Source organism: Antrostomus carolinensis, unplaced genomic scaffold, assembly GCF_000700745.2.
Source record: "Antrostomus carolinensis isolate BGI_N321 unplaced genomic scaffold, ASM70074v2 scaffold49089, whole genome shotgun sequence".
Taxonomy (NCBI): Eukaryota; Metazoa; Chordata; class Aves; order Caprimulgiformes; family Caprimulgidae; genus Antrostomus; species Antrostomus carolinensis.
In genome coordinates, this window is record NW_010341584.1 from 4,774 (window position 1) to 19,065 (window position 14,292).

General features: G+C 52.7%; 1 protein-coding gene across 1 annotated transcript in view; it reads right to left on the reverse strand.

Annotated features, from left to right (window-relative positions):
• The window catches only part of LOC104531591 (phosphoinositide 3-kinase regulatory subunit 5), a gene marked incomplete at its 3' end in the record, with an annotated part of 18,436 nt that extends 4,765 nt beyond the window's left edge, over positions 1–13,671 (reverse strand). Inside the window, exons 1-4 of the mRNA XM_010176511.1 lie at positions 13,575–13,671; positions 4,897–4,997; positions 3,404–3,472; positions 2,510–2,648 (exon numbers count right to left, since the gene is read on the reverse strand). Coding sequence (XP_010174813.1) covers positions 2,510–2,648; positions 3,404–3,472; positions 4,897–4,997; positions 13,575–13,671 — 406 coding nt within the window. The remainder of the gene's footprint in view (positions 1–2,509; positions 2,649–3,403; positions 3,473–4,896; positions 4,998–13,574) is intronic.
• Positions 13,672–14,292: the final 621 nt, after the last annotated feature.

Below are 14,292 nucleotides of genomic sequence, written 5' to 3' on the forward strand. Positions count from 1 at the left end.
CTCTGTCCTCCCCAGCCTCTGGAAGGAGATCCCTGGGGAAGAAGAGCAGAGGACAACAGGTATGGCACCATTGCAGACTGCTCTGCTTCAGGAACATGTTGACTTTGTCCCTAACATGGTCCTAACCTGGCTGAGCCACAGCCTGGAGCAGGCGTGGCAGCACCCGAAGGGACACAGCACCATGCAAGGAGAGCAGCCCAAGAGCAAGGGTGCCTTGGGATGGAAAGGGTGAGAGCTCCAGGGGATGGGAAGGCAATCAGAGGATCAGAAGGGCGAGCTGCTTCATCTCCAGTCCCTTCGGCCTCACTGCTGATGTGGGATCCATTTTGAATGGCAGGGGTGATACTTAGCAGCTTCTGCCATTTGCTTTAGCCCTGCCCCAGACCCTGGATCTCACTTATGGACAGCAGGTCACAGCCACCTTCTCTCCCACAGAGATGGAGCCCAGCCTGGCCCCAGCAGAAGCAAGGTTGGTGTGAGCAGCCCATGTCCCTGGAACCATCCCCAGGATGCCACTGGGAACCCCAGCCAGACAATGTCTGATAGACCAGGACTGGGTGGCAACAGCAACCCCCTTGTAACTCCCAAAAGGCAGAAGGACTGGGGTTCATCTTGGGAAAGATCTTACAGCATCAACAAGATCCAGCACCCTCACTACTGCAGACTGCCACATCCCAACCCCAGCTGCTGCTCAGCAACCAGGAAGCAGCACCCACGGGTGCCCAGCACCCATGGGCAGCTCACATTGATCCACACAGGCCCCCAGTTACAGCAGCCCCAGTTTGCAGATAGAAGCCGTTGCATTCTTGGCAAATATTGACAGCGATTTGTTCTCAGTTAGTATTTACCCTCAGCTCAACGAAAAGCCTCTGCTTCAGCCTCACAGCAGGTCACGGAGTCTGTGCAACAAGTGTGTAAGGCCCTGGCCAGCTTGCCAGCAGAAGACACGTTTTCACTATTCTTGGCTCCAGATGTGGAGAGAGGCCACAGTGAGGGGCAGCACTGGGTTCCCCAGCCCTGGCAGGCCAACACCTCCCACACGGCATCTTTTGGCAGGGGTGGGGAATCTCATGTGCTTGTAGGAGGGGAAAAGCTTCTGGAGCAAAGTCCCCAGCCCAGGTAGCCCCAGGCACTGGTGATGGCACAAGAGCAGAATGTAGCAAACCCCCTCCCCAGCACTGGGGCTTTCCCAGTGGTCTGTAAAACACAGCCCTGATCGGTGTCACAGCAAGAAATGACCAGATGGGAGCTGGGGAAGCCCACGGCTGCAGCAGCATGGGACAAGTGTCCCCACATCTGTGCTGGCCCTGCAGCTCCAAGCTGGAGGCTGGACGCAGCACAACAGCCCAGCCAGACCTTGCCTGGTGGCCATGGCCATTGATACTGGTAGAGCCTTGAGCTGGGGTAAATCAGCCAGTCCAGTGCCAATGCTGCAGAGGGGTTTTTTTAATGCTTTTGTTTCTCTGAAATCATCTTTCATCCTGCCTGCACCTACGAGCTCCCAACTCCACGGGACATTGCTGCCATGGTGGAGACCCTGCGCTTCACATCCCAGTCAGGGCTCTCCAAAGCAGCTGCCTGGTCTGAGGACAGGAGGAAGCATCCTCAGCCTCAGCCACAGACCATGTACCCATCTGAGCCTCCCAAGTTCCTGTCAGAGCCGGTCTCACTGCCATGACCCTGTGCAGGATTAAACAAGGGCTGGAACCTGCTCCGTGCGATAACAGCTCTCCATAAGCCACCGAAAGACAGGGAGATTAGGAGAAAGGGCCTTTTAGAAATAATTGGAAGAGCTGCCCCACTGGGAACAACAGGACATCTATGAGGAGTCCTTAATTAAGAAGAGTGCTGCTGATAGATGTGCCCAAAGCTTATCACAGGGTAGTGTCTTGGCTGTAAAGAAAGAGCTGGGGAGTCTCTCAGCCCCATGGAAATCTCCACGCAAGGGCAGGCTCAAAGGCTCCGGCCACCCTGATGCCAATGAATGGACCCACTGTTATCACCCAAGTTACAGCACAGAGCATCTCAAACTGAACACCTCAAACAAAGCCCAAGGCTGGGTGGGAGCAGCCGGCGTGTGCTTTGCCATGGAAAAGACCCATCAGATTGAAAGGCAGCCAGGAAACAGCTACACGTTTTGTTAATTCACCCTGGTCCAGAGCTGACAGTCCCTGGGATGCTCCCAAGACCTTGCACGCGAGGCAGCCACTGAAAACAGAACCCTGCCCTGCTCCTCCTGAGGAATCTGGTCTCACCCTGTGTGGGGTCACCAGGGAAAATCACCCAGAGGATGAAGGGCAGAGATCCTCGCCTCCTGGGAAAGCTGAGGTTTGGGATGCAGAAGGTAAATGTGGACACTGCACTCAAGGCACTCATGAAGCAAGCAGGGTATGAGACAGCAACAGCAGGAGGGTCTCCAGAGGAATCCCAGGGCAGTCGTGGCAGTGGGTGTTTTTGGGGAAGCAGCACCAGCAGCCCACAAAACCCCAGGGAGGGTGGGAGTGCTTACCGGGGGCCCTGAGCTCATCACTGATGAAGGTGAGCAGCTCGCGGAAGATGTCGCAGTAGGGCACGGGCCAGGTCAGGAAGCTGTGGTACACACTGGTGGCCTTCAGGAGCAGGTCCGAGCCCGGCGGGAAGTGGGGAGCCTGCAGGAGACAGGGAGACCCGGTTAGAAAGGGGTAAGGACAAGGGCCTTGAGCGCTGCATCAAAACTCAAGGGTTTATGCTGGAGGAGGAGGATCAGAGCAGAGGTTCACCCCATGACACCCTGTCCTCTCCCAAAGAAGGGTCAGAGGATCCCCACTGGGCACAGCTCTGAGAAAGCTTCATCTGCTCTGCACCTTCCCAACCTCCCGGCTGTGCCAAAGCCCAGATATAAATTTCTTTTTAACAACCACAGATCCATAAAGATGAACTGCATCACAGCCTGGGCTTCTGCAAGATGTGGCAGCAGTGATTTCCTTGGGATAATGATGCATTGTGCTAATAATAATAATTTTTAAAAAAGTATTTCCTGTGAAGGCTCCTTCTTTTCATCAGTGTCGCCTGTATGTTTTGTACAAGTATAAAGGGTAAGGAAAAGAATTTGCCTTCTCTGTACAGAGATACTGTCCGTCTCCCTTTCTGATTAGCCCATCTTTATAGAAAAAGATTAAAAACACTACAGATCTTTTTTTTTTTTTTTTCTCTCAGCTTGTACAATAGTTGCCTGCTCTTGATTCCTGCAGATTCATACAGGATCTTTTTTGGAGATGAACTGATCAAAGCAGACTGTGATCTTTCAGACAAAAACCACCCTGATTTTGGTGACTGTTCTGTGCAGCTCCACGGGGCCCCGGACCCTGGATGTGCCTCCCCGGGGGCTGGGATCAAGCTACGTGCAAGCAGCTTCAGGACTTACATACAGGACAGCATAGTAGAAGAGCAGAGCCAGGGGCGTTACGAGATCGTAGTCACACTTCTCCTGCACCTGTAGGAAACAGCCCAAGGGCAGAGGGATGAGCTGGGCTGCTCATCACGAGCATTACCCGAAAGCACTCTTGGAGGTGCCAGGAGATTTCCCGACAGTGCAGCCGAGTGCCCAACCCGCCCCATCTCACCACTGTCCCCAGCAGATTCCCTTGTCTTCATGGGAAAATAACCCCTAAAGCCCCAGTACCCCACACCAGTGGGACAGGCGGATCAGCACACACACTGATGCTCTGCCTTTACCCCCAAGAAATCAGATTTGGCCAACCCCAAGACTTTCTGATGCTCCTGACCCTCGCAGAGTTGCATGAAATTCTAGGGAAGTGGCTCAAAGCGGGCAGCGTGGCAGCCCAGCCCCTGCCAGCAGCTTGCAAAGCTTGGCAGCATGGTGCAAACCTCGCATTTTTGCCCCAGCCTTTGCCAGTGAATGGTCAGTAGAATTATTTCACCAAGGGACACAGTGACGGCTCAAGGACACGCTTGCAGACACTGTCTCCCCTTATACATGAGCGCAGCACAAAATGCAATAAACCCTTACATAAACCCTAATGTAATAAAATGTTACCTGCAGCTAGATCAATTCCAGCCATTAAAAAAAAAACCCAAAAAACCCAAAGAGGATTGAACCAAATCATTCTAATCTTAACTGGCAGCTAAACAGCCTTTCCTTCCCCAAAAGTGAAAGGCATCATCTCACCCCATCACATGAATCCCAGCACTGAGGCTTTAGGAAACACATCACCATTTCCTGCCACATCAAGGCATTCCTCCAAGGTCTTCCCAGCCACAGCTCGAGCCTACCCTGCTTGACTGGCGATGCCTCAAGCTCCTCCAGCACATGACGGGACCAGGGCAGGCCGATGCCATCAGCCCCGCTGCCTTTTCCCTCCTCGCTGTCCCTGACCCGACTCTCGCCTGTTGGGCTGCTACGCGGTGCAAATCCTGCCCACAGTCCCCAGTGTCCCAGCTCCACTCCAGGCTCTGCAGGAAGCCCAGCAGGGCTGTGGCAAAGTTTCCATCAAAAACAACAGGAAACCTTCAATTTTCTCTGATTTGAACTAGCAGCTTGTGCCGGGGAAGGTCTGGGGAAGGCTGGCTCCATCCGCACAGCCCCATGACCCGGGTTGCCCCTGCACGGTGCCAAGCAGCGTTCTGGGAAATCAAAACCCTTCCCCATGGATCTGTGGCACTCCCTGGACAGCGGGTATTGGAGCTGGGATTTTCCCTTGCAAGCTCCCTGAAAGCCAGCAGGACACACAGCGCTGCTCCCACCAGCATTTTGGACCTGTCAACTAAGCATCACCCGACCCCGAGCTCCAGTGCTCCAGTAACACCTCACCACAACCCAAAATCACCCGCCAAGCTCTGCAAACTCCATTTTGAGCAAGTCCTGGAGCTGATGCCATCTCAAAGCCCCCAACTCACCTCTTTGGCCTTGCCAAGGATCTTCTCTACAAGGATGAGGTAGTTGTCGGCATCTCGGCTCACCAGCTCCTGCAGGCTCCAGCAGTTCAGGCACAGCCCAGCTGCAGGGAGACAGAGCCACCGTCACTCACAGCCCCATTCGAGGTCACAGGAGGGATGAGCAATGGAAAGGGATCGGGGCGAAGGTGTTCACACCTGCGTCAGACGACAGCAGAGGAAAAACCCCTGCGCCCTCATTCTGGACAGATCTAATCTCACCAAATGGTGCTTATCTCAGCAGCATCTCTTGGTACCCGAGTGCCTTCGTGCTCTTGCTCCCACAGCCCAACGCACTCAGCTGGGCTGGACACCTCTCCCCAGGGAGGCTGGGTAGCCGACCTGCCTGTGCTGCCACGTGCCTGCTACAGAGACCAGAGGGCCATGCGTGGCTTGGGTGGGTGCCCACAACCTTCACACTGTCTGAGCACAGAAAACCCACTAATGCAGCTCCCTGCTCTGCCACCCCCAGGCTCAACACCCCAGATGCACCATCCCAACCATAAATTCCCTCAAACCCTGCAAAATTCAGCTCCCCATCAGGCACGCATCCAAGGCCTTCCAGCTGCATCACAACCAGCTTCCCCAGGTCCTGAAGATGCAGCATCACATCAGCATCCCTAGAGTCAGGGCTCATGTCAGCATTGTTCTGTAGCCTGCCCAGCACTTATTCCATCTCTTAGCACTTCCAGATTTTTATTAAATGTATTAAAACCCCACCAAGATATCACCCAAATACTGAGAGAGGAGAATTGCCATGCAAAGGGATGGAGGGTCCTTCACCCTGGTTGACTGAGACCCCCCCTGGCCTCCATCCCCAGACATCTGCCTCTGGCTGCTGGGATCCAACTGGTGACAATGGCCCAAGGTGTTTCCCGAGGCTGCCGCTTTTCTTGGCAGCCAGGGCCACCTCCCAGATGGTTGTAGAGGAAACGACCTGTGCAAAGGCTGCCGGGTGCCTCCATTCATCCTGGCCCTGCACCCCAGGGGAAGAGCCAGCGCTCTCTGGATCTGGACCCACAGACTAGGAAGGGAGCAGCACCTCCTCCTCCTCCTCTTCCTCCTCCTCCCTTCCAGGGACCCAGGCACTGCACACAGCCCCATGGAGAAAAATTACGAGGAAATTTCAAGCCAACAGCCTAACAAATTTCTGAGCAGAGTCCACGTTTGCATCTCCCCCATTCCACACTGCCATGAATATTTTCACCAAGAGCGGACGCAGTGCAGACATCACACACAGCTCGGTCACAGCCCATGGGTTCAGGGGGTTCTGGCACTGGGGCTCTTCCAAGCTCAGTCCAAACACAAAACCAAAAGAAAGAGCATCTCTCGCTGCAGGGAAGTGGGGCTAATGATCAGAGAGGAAAAATAAATATAAATCCAGTCACTCTTCACTCACATGGTCTATTAAGTGGCATGGAAACATAACAAACACCAACCCATGTGTGTTGGCTGTTGCGTTGGAGATAACAAGGAAGAAACAACTCTGTGAGCTGGCAAGGGGACAGCAATATTCATCACAAATCTACAGGTCACACTGTCCCTCCCTCACACATTATTCCCAGCTGCTACAAAGTCATCAAACGTATAGACACATAAATGCCATAAAAATATTTTTACACACCTTTGAAGTGTTAAACAGGACAATTTTAAACCAGGAGAGAGATCTGCCATGGCCCAGCTGGGATAAGGCCAAGACCAAGTCAAGGAAAACTGGAGCTCGGGTCACAAAAAGCCTTCACTTGTCCCTGCCATGGACAGGCGTTTGCTCACCAGGACACACAGCTGCAGCGACCCACCCGGTAATTCAGATGCTTCAGTTTTCCTCTGAGCCACTGTCATGAGCCAGCACAATGGCATGAAGCTGTGGCTCTGCCTAGGAGGACTCGGGCAGATTGTTCACATAAATCAGTATTGTCCCAGAGCGCAGCATCCTCTGGGGAAAGCCCCAGCACCTGTGAGAACATCAAGAAAGCAACTGGCCCAGCAGAAGTGGTCAGAGCTGCCGGGAGCTTTGCTGACCTCGGCAAGAAGCGGTTGGGCTCATGTGGTGCCTTGAAACAACCCATCCTGCTTGGGCCAGGAGGATTATCTCAGCCAAGAGAGCCGGTCGCGGTTGCCCGGGGCGAAGGCCCGGCCACGAGGGACAGGATCCGCGAAAGCAGCGGAGCTGGGCTCCGTGTGGCTGCGTTGCCAGACGAGGAGAACACGGCTTCCTGCGCCAGTGTGACCACAAATACAAATAGCCCAGCGACGCAGGCTCTTTCCTTCCTCTTGCTTCTAGAGAGGGAGGAGGAAACTGCGGCGGCAGCGGCTCGCTGCGTTATTCTGCGCTGCATGGGCAGAGGGAGAGGTGCGGGGCTGCTTTCCCTGGGAGGAGCTGGGGAAACCCGCTGGGAAGGGGTTGGGGGGACAGGCAGGTAGGACAGGGACACAGGCAGGGCTTGGGGGAAGGATCTTACACATATAATTCAGACCTGAGGTCTTGTGACCTGTTTTTGGGTTTTCTACAAAACTGTGAGCTGCAGCACAAGGATGCAGCCGGGTATATCTGAATAACATCGCTATGAGCAGAATTTCTGTTCAACTCACAGTCATGGCAAGGCACTGGGATTACCTGGGATTAAGTCAAACAGTGCTGGGAGGCAGCAGGCTGCCAGGGTCTGAGCTCCTAAATTTGGCAAAGCAGCATTAACCAAAGACACACCAAACCAGCTGCGTCCTTGCTAAAAATAGTCTCAAACACAAAATGTTGCTCGGAAATCCTGGACACAATAAACAAAGACTATGCAGCAAAGTGAAGTGTCCGGCACCACCAGGCATCAGTCAGGACAGGGGATCCAGACCTGCGTGGGAATTCCCTTCCCTCCGCCCACGGTCCAGGTCACGAGCATCCACTTTCCAACCACTGTGGTCAAAATTAGTCCCTGGAGCCACATACCCTGGATCCAAACTAAAAAGGTTATTTGGGCACTGAGGGTGATGCAATGAGCACAGGTCAGGGACAAAAGCCCCAGGTGATGTTAAAAGCAGAAGGGAGGCACCTGCCTGCACAAGCCCTCTCCATCCCTCTGCAGATGTCCTGTGTCTGCCCGGGACGCAGCTGGGCGCTGTGACAGCACCTGAGGACTTTTATGAACTGCAGAGCAGCACTTGGTTTATTCCCAGGGCAGGAAGAGGATGCAGCCAGGTGAGAACCAAGTCCAGAAAGTTTTATTTGCAGCTGCTCCTCCACCCCAGTGCACCTGAGCAGATGATCTGCTGCTGGTTTGGTGCGATGGTGAATGATGACACCACGTCGTGTCAGGCCACAAATCACAGGGACAACTCGGGAGTGGTGTTTTACACCAAGTCAGAGCAGCACAGAGCATGAAGTCCAACTCGGGTTCGTTCCACTGTGCCAGGTAAACCCAAAACCAGCAGCACCAGACCATGACCAGCACCTTACCCTTTCCAGGGTGGACCAGAGTAGGATGCACATCAAGGGCATGGAGAAAGCTTGAACCAGGCGTTCTCCTGGACTTTGCATTTGCTCTTTAATCCCCAAAAAAACATTTCTTGCTATGACATGCAAGGGAGGCCCTGGATTTGCGTGGAGTGCAGAGCTCAGGGATGCCCTGGGATGTCCCCCGGGCAGGGGGACGTTCCCTGCCGTCACTTCAAGCAGGAGCTGTGCTCCCCATTACCACCTCTCTGTCAAGTTGTGCAAACACTGGAAAGTTCTGTGTTGCTGGGGAAACACTTCACCCCATAATAAGGCAGAGTTTGCAGAGTTGAGGCAGATGCCTCCCGGCTGAGGGAAGCAGTAAGTAAAGTCACACACAGAAACCACTCGACACCTTAAAGGAGATTGGTCCACACAGGAGCTGCGGGGAGAGGTCCAGCCCTGGAGTTGTTGAGATCAGCTTTTATAGATTAACCTTGTGCAGGCAGCAAAAACCAGGACTTTACCTTCCAGCCCTTAAATTCTATGAATTTGTCCTAAGAGGCACCGGAGACCTCCCAGCAGGGCAGCCGGAATACCCACAGGTAAAAACTGTTTGAATCCCCCCTGCCCTCGTGCTCATCCGCTAAAGCAGCAATCAAGTGCTATTTGGTTTTCCTTTATACATGGAGAAGGAGTCAGATTTATCTGCCAGAAACACAGGAGCCCAGAGCACATCATGGCCACGGGGTGCCGGGGCTGCGACACGCAGAGCAGGACTAAGATGATCTTTAAGGTCCCCTCCAATCCTAACCATTCTATGATTCTAAGCCGTGCTTATCCCAGCATCCTACACAGCACTTCAGCTGAGCCCAACACGACACAGACCCAAAGAAAAATCTCCCTTTTGGGGAGCAAAACCCACAGCAAAGGCTCTGAGCCAGGGCCCGGTGCTGGGCAGAGGCTGCAGCGGGACCCCTGCGCAGAAGGGAGCTCGGCACAGCGCACGCTCTGGCTTTGATCGCTATCGGCGTTGCCGGCAGCGTGCCGGGAGCCAGGCGGCAGCGGCCCCGTGGGTGGCCTCGGAAGGATGAGGCTTTGCGATTTCTTTTCTAAGAAGTGCACCACGACACCTTCCTCCCAGAGCAGCTCCTTCCTGACCTCAGTGGTTGACATTTCCCCTCTGCTGCTCTTCATAAGGGGCAACTGCCAAGTCGGAAAAAACAGAAATAAAGCAGAAATAACCGCGTGCCCACGCTGCCTTCGCCCGTGGTGCTCGGGCTGGGCATCGGCTCCCGGTGCCACCAGAAGCAACACAGTCAGAGGGGTGGAAAGCAGACATCTTCGCTTCCTCCCTCCCCCAGATCTGCTCCCACCATCTCCACTACACCCACACCAGAATAAGGTGGTTTTCTCCCAGGGACTGCCCAGAGGAAGGGCCGACTCGCAGTATTGGTAAGCAGCGGCGTTGCCCGAAGCACAGGGGACAGCAAAAGCCCCGCAGTCACAGCATCCCCCTGGGACACATCCTGCACTGCCCAGGAGTCCAACCAGTCCCTCCCATTTCCAAGCAGGTGCTCAGAGCCCCCTGAGCCGGACACAGTGGCACCTCCCAGGGCTGAAGCCACCCCAAGTGCTTCCACCCAGCCTGGGCAGGGATCTCAGCAAGAAAACCCACCACAAGCCTGGAGAAATCGGTTCAAAGGTTAAAATTGGCAAGATTTAGAAACCAGCGCCCCTTATTTCTGCACTTAGAGCTGGAAGTATTTCAGACATTGCATTTCACTACTTGGTGACTAAGCTGGAGGATCCCAAAACCAGACTTGTGGTCATTCCCCATGAGGGTGTTTAGATGACTGACACGGAGCAGGATCTTAAGCTTCTCTTCGTCAGAGCTGAGCAGAACAAACCCCCTGGGAGCCATGTAAGACATATCATTGAATGCTCCTCCTTCATCCACTCTCCCTCACCAGCATCCTGCATCCTCTCCAGCTCGTGTGCAGCCCCATGGCAGAGACACAACTGCTCCTTCCCATACCTGCGACCTTTTGGGCATTGGGCTGCCCTGCAGCCCCTCCAGCAGCTCTCCATCCACCACCATCCTCCAGCCCTTCTCATGCCTCTGACTCCCCAGGACAGCAAACTCAGTCCTGCCAGCAGCCAGACCCAAGCCCAGCACTCTACCTCACCAAATGTTCCCCATTTCACAGCTCACCAGCAAGAAACAGAATATTTTTATTCCTTTAGCATGCTCTGATTTGACTATCCTCTCTCCAGCAACATGGAGCAAGGCAAACATGCTGTCCTCTGAAGAGGGTCTCCACAAAGACCCAGGATGGGTCTCCATCTTTTCTAGAACTTTTCCAACAGGGTTTTTTGTGAGTCAGAGACACTTAATATTCATTTCATTCCTCCAATAAATGCTTCAGTTCAGGAAAGATTTTGTATTTTCTAGAGCCAACTACAGTCTTGTCCAGGGTATAAATCCGTGATGGCCAAAGGACTCTCACTACTCTTTGCTGACTTCACAGACCTCAGCTATTCACTCACTTATGCGGGGGGTCAAACGATGCAGTGGGAGCGATTACTCACCCACTCTGAAGCAACCTTCTGTAAAATTATCATGTAAAAATAAAGCATTAAATAATTTTAAAATGAACAAATTCTAGCGAGGTCCCAGCCCAAAAATCTGCAATGTGGTCAGTGTTATTTTGGTGTATGGAAATAGTAAAAAGGGGGGGAAAGCAAATAAATTGGGAAATAGAAGTGATATAAGAAGTTAAAAACAAGAAAGGAGAAGGCTACTGCACAGCTAAGAACAAGATGGGGGGGATTCATTGACTGTATGAGGAACAGAGCCCTGCCATTAATAACACCCTGGATCTGACACAGGGCAGCAATAATTAAACTGTTGCTTGTGACATGGGGAATGAAGAAGAACGTGAAAACATTTCGGCTCAGTTGTTGAAAAGAAATAGGACACCCTGTTAAAGGGTGTAGATGTATCTGTGCATTATGCTCCGTTCTCCCTAAATTGTATATGCTACTGCAATAACAAAACATTTCCTACTGCGACTGCAAGGTGTAGGATGTGAAAGAGCAGCTCTGCAAAGGGAACACATTCACCCTCAGCTGTCCCAGGAATGGTGCCCCAGGACGGGCACCGCAGAGCTCTGAACATCACGTCCACCAAGGACTGCGGGAACGGGGCTCGCCAGTCACACTGAAGATTTCTGGCAACAGCACAAATGCTTTTGATGAAAGGGAACTCTGATGTGTAAAATGTCTGAGATTCTAAAATGCCAGGTCATGCTGCCAAGTCCCACAAAACCCACATGAAGAGGCCCGAAAGCCAGCAGGCACAGACGGGGGAAAATCATTAGAAATAAGGAATCACTGGGCAGCACAGCTGCTTCCAACAGAGCCACCACCACCACCCGACCCCTGCCCTGTACAGTCTTGTCTTTGCTAATGAGCCAGAAAAATTCTGAAGTCATTTTATAAAGGCTGAGGGGCTGGGATTAGAGAAGGGCAGAGTTTGTCAGTGACACAGGAACTGACTAATTATAATTACAGGAAGAGGTGAGTTCTGTGGCACACAGTGAATTGCTTGGCAAGATGGGCTCCTCTGGACACACACTGTCACGGTGCCAAACACGAGGTCGTGCTTCCAGGAACCAGGAATGTAGGTCACACTTCAGGGCCCTTTTCCCAGAATGTTAGGAGACCAAAAGGATCTGGGGCTGCACCCAGAGCAGCGTGGGCAGCAGGTCGAGGGAGGGGATCCTCCCCCTCTACTCTGCTCTCGTATGGCCCCACCTGGAATACTGCATCCAGTTCTGGAGCCACCAACACAAGAAAGACCTGGAGCAGCTAGAACAAGTCCAGAGGAGGTCACCAGGATGATGCGAGGGCTGGAGCAGCTCTGCTGTGAGGACAGGCTGAGAGAGTTGGGGCTGTTCAGCCTGGAGAAGAGAAGGCTCCGGGGAGACCTTATAGCACCTCCCAGTACCTGAAGGGGCTACAAGAAAGCTGGGGAGGGACTTTTCATAAGGGCAGTTAGTGACAAAACAAGGGGAAATGGGTTTAAACTGAAAGAAAGTAGGTTTAGATGAGATATTAGGAAGAAGCTCTTCACTGTGAGGGTGGTCAGACACTGGCCCAGGTTGCCCAGAGAAGCTGTGGCTGCTCCTCCCTGGAAGTGTTGAAGGTCAGGCTGGATGAGGCTTTGAGCAACCTGGTCTAGTGGAAGGTGCCCCTGCTGATGGCAGGGGGGTTGGGACTGGATGATCTTTAAGGTCCCTTCCAACCCAAACCATTCTATGATTCTATGATCCAGGAGTCACGGTTAGAGCTTCATGAACCAAGACCTAGGGTGATACTACAGCACAGGGAGTTGGCATCGCTCTGGTGGTTGTAGGAAGCTGGCATGGAGAGAAGGATTACTCCAGTATTTGGCAGCAGGTAGAACACCATTTGCATCTCTTTCTTGACTTGTAAGTAAATGGAAAAGCAGAGGGGGTTGAAAGAAGAACTGCACAGGCAAAAGGAAATCTGGATTTGACAGCTTCCAAAATTCACTTAATTTCTTTCATCCGCAAGAGGATTTGGAAGTGATTTAATTGCAGCCTGTGAGTACGACATAGAGAGGTCAAAATTACATTCAAAAAATACTGCTTCTCATTGCTGCTCTGCCCTGACCACTGCCATCCCAGATCCCTTTGCAGCTCTCTGAACATGGGTCACATCTTTATGGACCATGGTATCTGATCTAGGTTTCAATACAGCTGATAACAGTATCTCCACACTTGCCTCTGACAATGAGCAGAGATTATGCCCTCAGGTTTTGAGGACCATACACACGAAAGCAAGGCGAGGCTGGCTGATTACACAAAAAAGTGTCTCCTCATGGTGAAGGAAGACCACTCCTCTCTCCAGCTCATGCATGGACAACTGGCAAGACCCATGGCTTCTCTGCTGAGCTTTACCTGTTTAAGACCTAACATGACTTGTTCAGTGTCCTGGGACATCTTCTTACTGCAACAAGAGGTTCAGGAAGATGGACTTGGTTGGATCCCACTTCTAACTTTAAAGGCTGGAAGGGAGAAAAGGCACCAAGCCTCCAGCAGCACCAGCAGCTCTCTTACCCAGGTGCCCAGATAGGTCAGCAGACCATACAATGACAGAAGAACAAGCTTGTGGTTAACAGGTCACCTACCAGCCCATCTGCTGGAGACAGCATCTCTGCTAAGCCCATGTAGACATCTCTCCAGTGCATGGTAGATCCTGTCCTCTGTGCACGTGGTGTGCTGCATTTTAATTCATCTCCTGAAGAGAGAGAAGGAATAAAGTTAGTATACTGGGCCCTTAGTTTAAGTGTAAGGAGAGAGCACTTCAACACTCCCGCAGCACAGACAAGATGATCCTGGTGAAACACCCCCCCATTGCTGCCTCCAGACACCCTTTCCAGTCCTGAAGCCAGTGATTCACTCCAGTCTTCCAGCTGTCATCTTCCCCTCTGCTCCTCCAATCCCTTCAACCACGGCAAAGAAAAGGAGGTGCAGAAATCCATGACATGATCACAAGAGGCTGTGGGGCCAAGGCACCCTCCCCCTGACCTGCTGCAGGCCTATCTGCCTTCTCACAGCTTCCGTCTGCGGGACAGATCGAGTCTCGCTCACGTGTCTGTGGCAAGGAGGTAATCCTGGGTCAGCCTCCATCGAAGATAACACTGCAAGAGATTACAGCTGCAGCACCTTGCAACAGATTTGATGGGAATCACAGAACAACCCTGGAAGGAACAGGCTGGAAGGAACCTCCAAAGATCATCAGGTCTAAGCTGGGAAAAGCGAAGGCAGAGCCCAAGCTCCTACTCCTTGCAGTAGGCATGGATTGCCCTTCACAGCTCTTGCACCCACCGATGATGGCCATAAACC